Source organism: Cnephaeus nilssonii (genome assembly GCF_951640355.1).
Source record: "Cnephaeus nilssonii genome assembly, chromosome: 1".
NCBI lineage: Eukaryota > Metazoa > Chordata > Mammalia > Chiroptera > Vespertilionidae > Cnephaeus > Cnephaeus nilssonii.
Genome location: NC_137072.1, coordinates 55,590,580 through 55,604,858, shown reverse-complemented (window position 1 = coordinate 55,604,858; position 14,279 = coordinate 55,590,580). Strand labels below are relative to the sequence as shown.

At 39.1% G+C, this 14,279-nt stretch overlaps 2 protein-coding genes across 6 annotated transcripts in view; one reads left to right on the top strand and one right to left on the bottom strand.

Moving 5' to 3' along the window:
• The window catches only part of SMARCAD1 (SNF2 related chromatin remodeling ATPase with DExD box 1), a 105,876-nt gene extending 102,731 nt beyond the window's left edge, over positions 1-3,145 (top strand). For 3 of the 4 annotated variants that reach the window (XM_079764839.1, XM_079764838.1, XM_079764840.1), the window contains one exon: positions 1,256-3,145. In XM_079764839.1, coding sequence (XP_079620965.1) covers positions 1,256-1,317 — 62 coding nt within the window. In that variant the 3' untranslated portion in view covers positions 1,318-3,145. The remainder of the gene's footprint in view (positions 1-1,255) is intronic. The other variant, XM_079764837.1, reaches the window with a different exon arrangement.
• A 2,139-nt stretch (positions 3,146-5,284) lies between these two features.
• Positions 5,285-14,279, bottom strand: part of HPGDS (hematopoietic prostaglandin D synthase) — a 29,328-nt gene continuing 20,333 nt past the window's right edge. For both annotated transcript variants that reach the window (XM_079772452.1, XM_079772453.1), the window contains exons 5-6: positions 12,195-12,293; positions 5,285-8,531 (exon numbers count right to left, since the gene is read on the bottom strand). In XM_079772452.1, coding sequence (XP_079628578.1) covers positions 8,367-8,531; positions 12,195-12,293 — 264 coding nt within the window. In that variant the 3' untranslated portion in view covers positions 5,285-8,366. The remainder of the gene's footprint in view (positions 8,532-12,194; positions 12,294-14,279) is intronic.

Here is a 14,279-nt window from a genome sequence, read left to right as displayed (position 1 = left end):
TGGGCCTAAACGGGCAGTCGGACATCCCTCTCATAATCCAGGACTGCTGGCTCCCAACTGCTCCCTGATTGCCCCTAACTGCTTTTGCCTGCCAGCCTGATCATCCCCTAACCACTCCTCTGCCAGCCTGATTGATGCCTAACTGCTCCCCTGCCAGCCTGTTTGCCCCTAAATGCCCTCCCCTGCGGGCCTGGTCCCCCCCAACTGCCCTTCCCTGCAGGCCCAGTTGCCCCCAACTTCCCTCCTCTGCTGGCCTGGTTACCCCTAACTGCCCTCCCCTGCAGGCTTGATTGCCCCCAACTGCCCTCCCTTGTAGGCCTGGTTGCTCCCAACTGCCCTCTCCTGCCTGGCCATCTTGTGGTGGCCATCTTGTGTCCACATGGGGCAGCCATCTTGTGTATTGGAGTGATGGTCAATCTGCATATTACTCTTTTATTAGAATAGAGGCCTGGTCCATGGGTGGGGCCAGCTGGTTTGACCGTGGGGCGTCCCGGATCAGGGTGGGGGTTCCCTTGGGGCGTGGGGCGGCCTGGGCGAGGGTTCTGTGGTGGTTTGCAGGCCGGCCATGCCCCCCGTCTACCCAAGCAAAGGCCCCGGTATCTGGGATTTATTTATCTTCTACAATTGAAACTTTGTAGCCTTGAGTGGAGGTCTAGGCCAGCCAGGGTATGCAGAAAGCTTGGCTTCCTCCATTACCGGGCAAACCCAAGCCTCCTGCTCGCTCTGTGGCCGCAGTTATCTTGATTGGGTTAATTTGCATACTCGCTCCTGATTGGCTGGTGGGTGTAGCAGAGTGATGGTTAATTTGCATATTAGTCTTTTATTAGATAGGATATCAAATCAGCAACATAGTCTATGATGTCGTACTGTCAATAGGAGCATGAGCACAGAGGAAGTAGCTCTAATGTACAGAGGAATTCAAAAAGATTTTTTAAATTTATTTATTTTTAAATACGTTTTTATTGATTTCAAAGAGAGGACAGGGAAGGGAGAGGGAGAGAGAGATGGAAACATTGATGGTGTGCCCTGACATGGAATCTGTGACCTGGTTTATGGGTGGACACTCAATCACTGAGCCACACCAGCCAGACAGATTTGGAAAGATTTTTAACAGGAAATGACACTGAAGCAAACGGGGCCTTGGAAGATGATTAGGAATTCACCAGAGTAGCAAAAATTGGAGAGAAAGAATATATTTTATAAAATATTTAAAAGTATTTTTATTAAACTCTTAATGCCACTTTCTAACCTGCAGGAGACGAAGGGAGCATGCCAGCAGATATAGCCACATTACTTAAAACGTCAATGGGCCTGTGAAATAAGAATTGTGAATTCCTGATTGATGAGGAAATAATCAACTTGGTGCACTCAAGGACATTTACATTATGATGACCATGGGGTTTATGAACATTTGTAACTTTTTATAATTTCCATATTACATTTCTCATAGTATGGACAACTTTTTTGCCACTAACTGAATTCTCCCAAAGCTCACATATAAAGTTTCAATAAAAGCCACAAATATGTAGTCCTAAAGATGTTGAATAATCATTTTACAAAAACAGTTTTCTGAATGGGGATTAGTTGGTGATTGTTTGTAACAAATATGCTAATGCTTTAGAAATGTCAGTATTTTTGTAATTATTTCTACCTCCAAATATATATATATTGTCTTTCACTGGATAATGTGTGTAGATTTTTACATGTGCCTTATTTGACAATGCTTATGTCTTGTTTTTGCTTGTCTTGTTTGAAGTTCTTTTTTATTACGTTAGGTTTAAAGAATACAGCTGTATAGATTATATAGCTTTCGTTTTATTGCTATTTGAAGCAGATGTTCACCACTGTCAATAAGAACTCAACCTGAATTTAAAGGTGGCATTCCATATACTGACACCCCCAGGTCCTCCCAACTACTTCTGTTAAAACAAATACATTTGGCTAGGCACTAAGTTGTTTTCCAGTGAATAGTATCTAAAGAAGCCCTTATCTTGCTCCATGGAATAATTAATTCCTTCTGTTCATTTCCCAACTGCGTTAATTGTGCGTATATTACTCTGCCCATTCCTGTGCATGTTTTCATTGATTTCCCTCTCCTGGCTTTTGCTTCTCTTGAGACTGTTGCCCATTCATTTCTGCTCCAGTTCTCTTTACTCTCTAAATAGTAGTTATTCTGCCACATCTCCACACATCAGCAAAATGTTGGTGACATTTTTTTCTAGCCTGGCAGAACAGATTAACAGGCTATTTCACTTCAAAGCAGACTGAATGTGACTTCATGTTAAGGAAGCATTAGGTACTGCATGGAAATAGGTCATTAACTTCACATTCTTAGCAAAATATGATTTACCAGGTTCCAGAAATTCCAGTACAGGACCTCCTGAAGAGAGAGCCATTGTTCAATTCCAATTCAGTGTGGGTGACAAAGTGAAACTTAGAAGAAGTAAAGTTGTCTACTTGATATTTAACTCTTTATTAAGTCTTTCTTTAAATTTTTGCCTGTCAGTCTATATTGCTGTTTTTATTACACATCAATTTCTTTGTATAACTTGTGAGTTTCATGTGTTTTGTTTTTATTATGTAAATACCATTATAAATAAAGTTATTTATAAATCAAAAATTTGTTAATTGGAGATTATACTTACCAGGCATCCTGACTTGCTAAGATGCTAGGGTAATGTAGTCCTCTGTAGTTAGAAGGCTAATGAAACTCTGATAGTGATTCTTCAGATATGGTGGACTCTGAAAAATCATGACTCAGTACACTTACCCAATCTTGATGGTGTATTAAAGATACTCCATTTATTTTAGTATGGGAACTAAAAGGAATCGGCAAATATTACTGTCTCCTCCTGCGTCACAGTACCCAAATTACTTTGTCATTTTTTTAAGAATATTACCTTTTAAAATATTACTAATAGATTTCTCATAACTTTTCTGTATTAATGTATCTTCATTGATAGTCTATTTCTTTAGTTGTTAAAACCATATTTTTATCTTCAATGAAATGTAGTTGGGTTCTCCCTGTAATGCTTTATTATGTCTGGGGCTTAATAAAAATATTTGTGATCTTAAAGTTGCATTTTCACACCCTTTTTAATACTTTTTAACCCTTCCTTTACCCTTAAAAATAAAAAATATTGAGCACAAATTAGGTCATATTATGTGCTTTATATTGTCCATTTCTCAATAAACTGGAATTTATTACGTAGGGATCTGTTCTCATGAGTGCCTTCATTTGGCTGATGTCAGTAAATATAATCCATTAATTAGTAAAGAGAGCATATGAGGCCATGGTTATTGGAGTAATATCTTGACCAACTGAAGCAGCCTTTTTTAGTATGTCACACAACGATGGTAGACATATACCTTACGTGTTTTCACAATTGTATTCCTGACACCCTTAGTCTTAAATTGATGCCAATAGGTACTGATATTGAAACATTAATATTGTTCCAAGTTATTGGTGTTATTGTATATTGGTTAGATAGGAATATCAAGAGATTTGGTTTCTATTTGTGTGACCTTAAGTGAGACCCTTAAATAGTTCATGAAATTAAATTGATTTTTTTTAACTCTTCCCAAAATATGTTTTTTTCTGATTATAATACACAATTCAATTTCTGCTCTGAATCATTCATATTCTCTCACTTGCTCAGTGAGGAGACATTTACTTTGGGTGCAGGATGGGATAATGGAATGTATTGTCCTTCAGCAAAAAAGTGATGACCTGAAAGGTTAAGGTGATGCTATGATTTAAATGAAATACTGCCTTCTGAAACGTGCTATGACTTCATTTATTTGAATTGACTGCATATTTGAGTTGATTTGTGTAAACAAGTGGGACTGATCATTTATTTTGAATTTTTATAATTTCAGATAAGCATTGTTTTTTATGAAATTTATTTTTTTTATTAAAGCTTGTCAGAATGTAATCACGTGCAGGAAAATGAACATGTTTAAGAGGGAGGAAGAGTTATTACCTGTATTATCTAGACCAGTGATGGCGAACCTATGACACACGTGTCAGCACTGACACGCGTAGCCATTTCTGATGACACGCAGCCGCTGAGGCGGCCGCTTGCCGAGGATGAAACATTTGCTGCTCCTGAGGATGAAACATTTGCGAAATAATGTTTTTTTCCTCAAAGTGACACAGTACCCAAGTTATGCTCAGTTTTTTGGCGAAGTTTGACACACCAAGCTCAAAAGGTTGCCCATCACTGATCTAGACTATTATGTAAAACTAGCATTCCCGTTGCAGGAAAAATCCTGCAATAGGGTTTCCTGCTGCACTCTACCCCGCCCTGCCTGCTCTCCTCCCTTCTCCCCGCCCCGCCTTCTCTGCCAGCCCGCCTGCTTTTCCCTTCTCCCCCGGCCCCACCTCCGTTCCTCCTTTCTCCTCCCCCAGCTTGCTTGCTTCTCCGCAGCTTTGCTCCCTTCTGCAGCTCTTGTCTTCTTTCTACGCTCTTGATATGCAAATTAGCCACCATCTTTGTTGGGTGATTTGCATACTCGTCCTGATTGGTTGGTGGACGTGGCTTGGGCGTAGCGAAGGTGTGGTCAATTTGCATATTTGTCTATTAGGTAGGATTATTTTGTGAAATATGCTTTCTTTAAACTGCCTTGATGACATGAGTACTTTGCAGTGAGATTCACCAATAACTTTTATCATTTATTCACAGCCATTGACTATATAAGAATATACACTTTGTTTTCATGTGTAATCCTTAGTAATGTATAAAGCATTTAACATTCCCCCATTTCATGGGACATTGCTGGGAGAGAAGAAGCCCCTTAAGAGTATGTTAAGCTAGGCTCTGCTATTCCTTTCTTCCTCTCCCTGTGGCTGCTCGGCTACATTTTCCTTCTGCTGCCCTGTATTTCAAGTGTAAGACCATGTATTTCATTAGTTCGTTTCTGTGCAACGTGACATAAATACAGTACTTTGGAAGGCTTCTATTTCTACAGTTTTGTTATATATACACTTCTTGCTTTTCCATGATAGTATGGGGCTGTAAAAATGACATCAAGTTGAAATTTGCAAAATCTTAGTCATTGGGAAAGTGATGGTTTCATGACATTTAAAAAATTTTGTTAACACATTAAAAACATTGGTTCTAAATGTATAAGCAAATGAAATAAGTAGTAAAACTAATTTCAGTATACTGTAAAGTATTAACATTAAGAAAGTTTTATTTCTGTAAATATGAGTAGTTTGAACAGTACTGTTTTTGTGTAACTTGCAAGCATTATTTTAATACCTTTTTAGAGTTTTGGGTTCATAGCAAATTGAGCAGAAAGTACAGTTACCTTATACACAGGCACAGCTTCCCCCACTATCAACATCCAGCACCACAATGGTATATCAGTTATGATACATGAACCTACATTGACAACATAATCGCCCAAAGACCATAGTTTATGTTAGGGTTCATTCTTGGCATTGTACATTTGATAGTTTGACAAAGAAATCCACTATTAAAGTACCATACAGAATAGTTTTACTGTTCTAAAAATCCTCAGTACCCTCCCTACCTATCCATCCCTCTGTCACCCTTAGCCCCTGGAAACCATTGATCTTTTCACTGTCTTCATAGTTTTGCCTTTTCTAGAATGTTAAATAGCTGGAATCATATAGTATGCAGTCATTTTATCTTGTTTGTTTTTCCCAAATTATAAGAAAGTTTATTTAGAAAGTTACAGAGGTAGTAGAAGTGAGCCAATTGGGTTGTGTAGGTGAAAGGTCAGAGACTCCATTTTTGTGCAAGGCCTTTCATCCTGTCCCCAGAATAGCCTCCCTTCCGGGAAAGACCGCGGGAAAGCAGTTGGGTCCAAATTAGGCTATACCGTAGCATGCTCCTTTCCCCATCAGGAAGTAGCAAGGCATAGCTCAGACCCGGGAATGGGTTAATCATTCCCTAACCTTTGCGCGGAAGGACCTGCTATAAGTCCCTGCTGAAAAACCCTGAAATAAAACCCTGACCTGGAGCTGACCAATCGAGGTCAGCCAACTAAGGAGCCCACCCCTTCCTCTGCCCCAGACCCCCATAAGACCTTTGTCTTGTTGAAGCTCGCTCTCTCTCCCCACCTCGCCGCTGCGCCGGTGTGTGTTCGCGTGTGGGACTGAGCTCAAGCTAGCTTGATTAAAGGCTCTTTGCTTTTGCATCGGACTCGGCTCCCTGGTGGTCTTTGGGGATCACGAAATCTGGGCATAACATAGGCTCAGGAAACCAAAGTTACAGAGGCAGAAGGACCCTTGGAGCTTAGAGAGAGAAAGGCAAAGGTAACAGGCCTGGAGGGACACAGGGGAAGGGGAATGCTCAGGTGTGCTCAGAGAGGCAGAGCACAACTGTGCAGTCATTTTAGATTGGCTTCTTTCACTTCATGTGCATTTGCGTTTCCTCCCGTGTCTTCATGGCTTGATGGCTCATTTTTTTTCTTAGTGCTGGATAGTATTCTCTTGTTTGGATGTGCCACAGTTTATTCAATCACCTACTTATGGACATTTTGGTTGCTTCCAAATTTGGGAATTATCAATAAAGCTGCCACAAAAATCTAAGTGCAAGTTTTTGTTTTGACATGAGTTTTCAGCTCTTTTTAGTAAATATCTAAGAGTGCCATTTTGCATTCCTATCGGCAGTGAATGAAAGTTCCTGTTGCTCCACATCCTTGCCAGCATTTGGTGTTATCAGTGTTTTGAATTTTTCCCATTCTAACAGGTATGTATTGGTACCTCATTTTTATTTGCAATTCCCCAGATATATATGATACTGAGCATCTTTTCATACACTTATTTGTCATCTGTATATCTTTGGTGAGGTATCTGCTCTTTTAATAGGAAGTTTTACACCAATTTTACCTTCCCTGGGATGGGAATGTTGTTGTGAATCCTCACCCAAGGATATATTTTCCATTGATTTTTAGAGAGAATGGAAGGGAAAGGGAGAGACAAACATCGATGTGAGAGAGACACATCCATTGGGGCGGGTGATAGCCCTTGACCAGAATCGAACCTGTGACCCTTCAGTTTATGTGCAGATGCTCTACCCGCTAAGCCAAACCAGCCAGGCCGGGATATCCTCTTTGTCAAAGCCACTTTCCTCATTTATGTTAGTAAGTGTGCCTTCACCAAGTTGTGGCTGCATATCAGCCTCTTGAACTGCATTAGTGTCAACATTCTCACAATCAGCTCTTTCCATTTATGTTCAGTTTGAATTTCACCCCAGCATTATCACCTTTTGAAGCAGGAATTTTAGGGGAACATAGGCAGGTTTAGGGAATTTTTAGAATTGGGGTCCATGGGAAAAAAACACATAGGGCTACAGACTGGGAGAAGGTACATTTCCATAACACAAGGAAGCCAGGTGCAGTTACATTTCCATAAGACAAGGGAGCAGCAACAGGTATATTTCCATAAGACAAGGGAACTGGAAGTAGCCAAGAAAGGTCTATATTTGCAAAATGAAGAGAAGGAAGAAAGCCCAGAAGGAATAGGGGGACAATGAGGGAGGAGGGCCTCAGGAGTCACTATAGTAACCAATTCAAAAGGGAATACTGACCAATCAGAGGGGATGTCGACACAGGAACTGCAGCCTTTATAAAAAAGCTGGAAACAGGAAGTCGGTGGGACCCTGTCCCCCTCCCCACGTGGGAGTCTGTTCTATGGGACTCTTTCCCTCTCCCCATGTGGGAGTCTGTACTTGTTTTTCAATAAATCTCCACTTTTGCTATACTACCCTCTGTCCGTGGATTCATTCTTCGATTCCGGCTGACAAAGAATCCCGGTTCCAGTCCAAAAATTCTTCGATTCCGGCTGACAAAGAATCCCGGTTCCAGTCCAAAAATTCTGTTTCACTTTCATTTCTTTATTGCATTTTCATCTTCGTTAGTGAGTTCTTTTTCTATATATATATATATATATATATATATATATATATACACACACATCATTGGTCATGGTCTTGCTGTGCATCTTATTTACGTAGAGATTTGTGGGCTGAAGAGCTAGCAACAAGGTTTATACTTAATGCAGTTACTCACAGTTACCATGGTAACTGAAGTCCAAACCATTTTCAGGGGGATTGTGTTATTTAATAAGCTATTGTGGCCAAAATTAATGCATGACAGAACTGGTGCAAGGTGAGGCCTGCCTTAAACTATTTTCCCTCAGTTGTAAGTATTCTAAGAATTGGGAGCGGGGTGGGGGTGGGAAAGGCGGGGGAATGGATACTGGCAACTTTTTTTTTTCTTTTCCAACAGAATATGGCAAAAGGGAGTCTTGATGGAGTGGGAGAGGGGAGACAGGCTGATGTAGCTTCTTATCTGATGGGAGCGAACAGCAAAGTTGGAGGCAGCAGGGACCCCTAGAGTCTGGTGTGGGGCCTTCGTCGTATCCAGTCAGCAATGGCAGGGATGGCTTGGACTTTCTTCCGTATTGCCACCAGCCTGGGATGGGTGCCCAACAAGTCAGGTTTCAAGACCAAAAGGGTAGTGCTGCAAATTTCCCAGTAGAAATCTGCCCAAGTTACCTGATTTAAAGGAAACAGAAATTTCCACTTGAATGTAAAAGGCATAACTTCTTAATCTAAAAAATAGTTTCTTTTTAATTCAAAGTAATCTTTTGTTATTACAAAAGTGGAATGCGTGAGACAGTATAGGGGTCACATCTAAACTCCATCTTACAAAATAAACAAACAAACAAACAAACAAACTCCATCTTACAGGCCTGACTATGACTTCTTGGTTTCAGTAAAATTCTGTAGTTAAAATGAACCTCACCACATCCTTAAAGGAATGATTGTACGACGATAACATCCTTTCTTAACATCATATTCTGCAAAGTAGTTGTTTTGTCAATTAAATGGTAACTAGAATGTTTGTACAAGCATTATTATGGGCCCACTGACCATGGAAAACTTCCTGTGGCCCGGTGGGTATGGCTCAGTGGTTGAGCATCGACCTATGAACCAGGAGGTCACGTTCAATTCCCAGTCAGGGCACATGCCCAGGTTGCGGGCTCGATCCCCAGTAGGGGGACATGCATCTCTCTCATCATTGGTTTCTAGCTCTCTCTCCCTTTCCCTTGCTCTCTGAAATCAGTAAAAATATGTTTTACAAAAGAAAACATCCTATGACTACCCCAGGATCAACTGCCGCCAGATGACCTTTGTGGGACAACTGACCTCATCCTCATTCCCAAGTCCTGCATCCATGCCAAAGTAAGCCATCTACAAGAACTTCTCTTTTTCTGATCAAATCCCTTGTGCACACTTTTCAGTAAACTCCATCTGCTTGATCTTGTACTGAGTTCAGTGCTCATTTCTATGAAATTGAGACTCAAGAATCTGGCATTCAAGGTCCAGTAACGTGTGTATGATAGAAAATTACAGATAACACCATATTCCCAACACTCAGAGGTTACTAATATTAACTCCTGTGTATAAGGTGGTATTCTGTGTGTGTGTGCGTTTTTAGTAAGATGCAGTACATACTCTTGTAACTTGATTAACCTTCATCTCTCTGACTATATTTTCATCTTATCTAATACACAATCAATACTTTTCCATCTGTTCCAAAATGTTCTCCATAGGACAAAGCAGAATCCATTTCAGGACCATGCATTTCATCTGGTTGTGTCCTTTAACTCTTTAATTTAGAATAGTACCCTTTTTTTTTTTTCATTTCACTGCATTAGTCAGGATTCCACACTAGTCCTATACAATGTCCTGTCTTCATGGTTTGTGTGATCATCTCATCTTCTTGTTTACCTTGTTCTTTTACACTGCAGGATGTAAAGGAATAGGGTGCAAGTTGTCCCTATGGAATTCATTGTTTGTTTGTTTTTTAATTTGTATTTATCTATTTAGAGAGGGAGAAAGAAACATCGATTTGTTGTTCCACTTATTTATGAATTCATTGGTTGATTCTTAAAAGTGCTCTGACCGGGATCAAACCCAAAACCTTGGCGTATCAGGATGATGCTCTAACCAACTGAGCTACCCAGCCAAGGCAAGAGTTCATAGTTTCAAGTTAGTATTTCTGGCTAACACACATTATATTGTATCACATCAGACAACTTAAAATAAAGGTGTCTGACTATACGTGGTATCCTAAGATTGACCATGATGATGACAGGCTGGTTCTACCTTTTATACTTTTTTTATATTCTTGTCCCCTTTGTGACTAGAAACTAATCTGGATGACATTACTTTGGCTCAAAGAGTGAAGTTCAAATGTGGACTAGTAGCTTGCTTTCTTTTTTTTTGTTTTGTTTTGTTGTTAATCCTCACCTGAGGATATTTTTCCGTTGATTTTTTAGAAAGAGTGGAAGGGAGACGGCGATTCAGAGAAACATCGATGGTGCTATTTATTATTATTATTATTATTATTATTATTATTATTATTATTATTTTGGTTAATCCTCACCCAAGGATATTTTTCCATTGCTCTTTTAGAGAGGGAAAGACAGAGAGAACAATCGATGTGAGAGAAACACATTGATTGGTTGCCTCCTGTAGGAGGCCTGACCAGGACCGGGGAGGAGCCTGCAACCACAGTATGTGCCCTTGACCGGAATTGTAGGCCCACATTCTATCCACTGAGCCAAACTGGCTAGGGCAGTGATATCTTATTTTAATCTCTCCTAATTTATTAACTAAAATGTTTTTATGAAGACAAAATTTGACCATCAATTTTTATTATCTTGAAGTACAACAACTGATTTTATTCAAACCTCCCACTTTTCTGTTTGTTTTCATAATAATAATTTGGCTCCGTAGCATCTTCTAAAAGTAACCAGTGAAACTTCGGTTTGGAGGGTTGTGTGTGTATGCGTGTTTGGTTGTGGTTGTCATACTCATGGATTCATTCATTTTGATTTGTTTCAGTCCATTGCAGTTAACATTCTTATTGCAGCTTGAATTATCTTTGGCCAGTAGGAGCCTCTTCCAATTGATTTCTGAGACCTTTAGACACAACTCCTGTTGTCTTTGATAATTTATTTCCTTCTGGTATGACAAGGAATTCCCAGTTAATCTTTTACATTTCCTGTGTTGGTCTTACATCTCTATCTTCTTTCTCCCATAGTGAAAGGTTCTCAATAGCATGTATAGTCAAATTCCTGTGTTTTTAATATTGTGCTATTTCTTTTTTGTTAATCCTCACCCAAGAATATTTTTTTACTGATTTTTAGAGAGAGTGGAAGGGAGAGGGAGAGATAGAGAAACATCGATGAGAGAAAGACACATCGATTGGTTGCCTTCTGCATGCTGGGATAGAGCCTGCAACCGAGGTACATGCCCTTGACCAGAATCAAACCCGGGACCATTCAGTCTGAGCTGACACTCTATCCACTGAGACAAATCAGCTACGACTTTATATTTTCTCATTTTTCTTTTCTTTTTTAATTGATGTCAGAGAGGAAGGGAAAGGGAGAGAAAGATAGAAACATCAATGATGAGAGAGAATCATTGATGGGCTGCCTCCTGCACGCCCCACACTGGGGATCAAGCCCACAACTTGGGCATGTGCCTTGACTGGGAATTGAACTGTGACCTCCTGGTTCATAGGTCTACACTTAACCACTGAGCCATGCTGGCCGGGCTATGAAGCTTTGTTTCTTAAAGTAGTTCTTCACTAATAGAATACATAGGTACTGCTCTAGCCAGTTTGGCTCAGTGGATAGAGTGTCGGCCTCCGGACTGAAGGGTCCCAGGTTCCATTCCGGCCAAGGGCACATGCCCAGGTTGCGGGCTCGATCCCCAGCAGGGGTTGTGCAGGAGGCAGCCAATCAATGATTCTCTCTCATCATTGATGTTTCTATCTCTCTCCCTCTCCCTTCCTCTCTGAAATCAATAAAGATATATTTTTTAAAAAAAAGAATACATAGGTACTTACATACTCTATGCCTCAATCTGACACAGGTTTATTTGTTTCACTTTGCTTTTGCTTTGCAATGATAACTTTTAAAGATGTTTTTGTTATTGTTGTTATATAATTATATAAAATATTTTAGTTATTGGTTTCAAAATTAAGTCTACCAAAAAATTTTAGCTTTTATCTCTGCTCTCTTACTCCCTCCTAATGGGTAACATTTTTTTTCAATAAGTTTTTATATCTTTGGTTTATCTTCACAAATAAATGAATATATATATATATATACTTGTATTTTTTAAGATGTAAAACATACTCACAGAGTTACCAATGAACCACTCTTTTTCCCCTAAGTAAGTATCCAAATCTTGTAGAAGATGGGGTGCATCGCATGTAAGTAGCTCATTAAACATCTGCTCCTAAGAGAGGGAGAAAAAGATCACTTTAAGGAAAATAGGAAGAAAAATAAATAGTATGATCTGAAGGGGAAGTAGATTTTTTTCCTTCTTTAGTTTTTCCATATGAGGTCGAAGAGAAGAAGCTATGTGGTGGTGTTTTTTAATGTATGAAATTACAGAGATTCGCATCTAATTCTCTGTAGATCTTAGTCATTCCTTTATTACACGTGGATAAAAAAAAAAAACACAACACTTTTGTTACCAGTTCTTATAGTTTCTTTCTATATGATGACTAAAATATTTTATCCATAAAATCTTTTCATGATTTTTATCTTAATTTTTATTAATAGAAATGTTATTACATTGCTAAAATGTTTTTACATTGCTAAAATTCCCATTTTCTTAGCCTCACTCTCTTTAAAGTTAAATAACATAACTGAAGGTAAAGAAATTAACTTTGTTTTGTAAGGCTAGATTTCTCCGGTGTGACAGTCTTTCATTTCACCTGAAATTAACAGAACTAATCCATAATGAATCATATGCTCGTGGGCCTTTATGGATTTTTTTCTCTTTGGCTTGATATTGTGCCTTAGTATAGTAGGAGATTTGTCTGCCTTGAATATCATCTACAAAACCCACCAGCTAGGTACCCCTTTTTGCTACATTATATAAGGTAATAGGACAAACCAAATAAGAATCTTTGAAAAAATTAACAGATATATGCATTTAAAAAATTATCTTTGTGTTTTTACTTGAATCTCTGAAGACCAGATAAGTTATGGCCTATTTCTTGGTAAGAAGTGTTTGTTTACATATGAAAATTTGGGTTGGTTTGTATACTGGGTAGGAAATGTAAGTCAAAGTAAAAAATATTATTTAAAATGCATATAATTTATTAATATCCATAAATGATCTACACAGGCATACCTTGTCTGTTGCACAATACTTTATTGCTCTTCGCAGATAGTATGTTTTTTACAAATTGAAGGCTCGTGGCAACCCTGTGTTGAATAAGCCTGTGGTGCCATTTTTCCAACAATATTTGCTCACTTCATGTCTCCGTGTCACATTTGGTAATTCTCCCAACATTTTAAACTTTTTCATTATTATTATATTTGATACGGTGATATGTGATCAGTGATCCTTGATGTTACTATTGTGCTTGTTTGGGGGAGTCTTGAACTGCGTCCATATAAGATGGCAAGCTTAATTGCTAAATGTGTGTCCTGACTGCTCCACCAACCAGCTCTTCCCCAGTCCTCTCCCTCTTCTGGGGCCTCCCTCTTCCCTGAGACACAACAATATTGAAATTAGGCCAATTAATAACCCTACAATGGCCTCTAAAACTTCAAGTGAAGAGTCAATTGATGTGGCAAACTTCATTATTGGCTCTCATTTTTTAAAAATGTTTTTACTGGTGAGAGAGAGAGAGAGAGAGAGAGAGACCGAGCATTCCTTCACTCCTGCTCATCCTCCATCTAACCCCTGCCCCTGTTCTCCAGATGAGGAAATGGAAACACACATTGCATAACCAAAGAAATGCTAGTGGTAAGATCAAGGATTATCAGGGTGACCAATGCCCAGAGACATATTTTGTCTTTCAAATTAAATTTAAATTAATTTTTTTAAATTGTAAATTGAATTACCAGCAACCAGTGCTAAAACATTTATAATTATGTGTATTTGATAGATTTTTAAAGCACATGGAATAAGAGAACTATTTTCATCATCCATCTTTACTGCAATATTCTGCTGTTGAAAATTTTATCTGACCACAAGGTGGCAGCAGTACAATCCACTACAAGGAGACTAGGGGATGAAATACACAAGACCTATGCAGTTTTCATTGTATACTAGCCAGGCTCAAGTATCAAGATGAAATAAAAACATTTTTAGACAAATAAGGCCCCAAACTTTTTTCCTATACTCAGTAAGCTATTAGAGGATTGCTCCACAAAAACAAGGACAGAAACCAGGAGAATGGGCCCTGAAAAGGATTGAATGAAG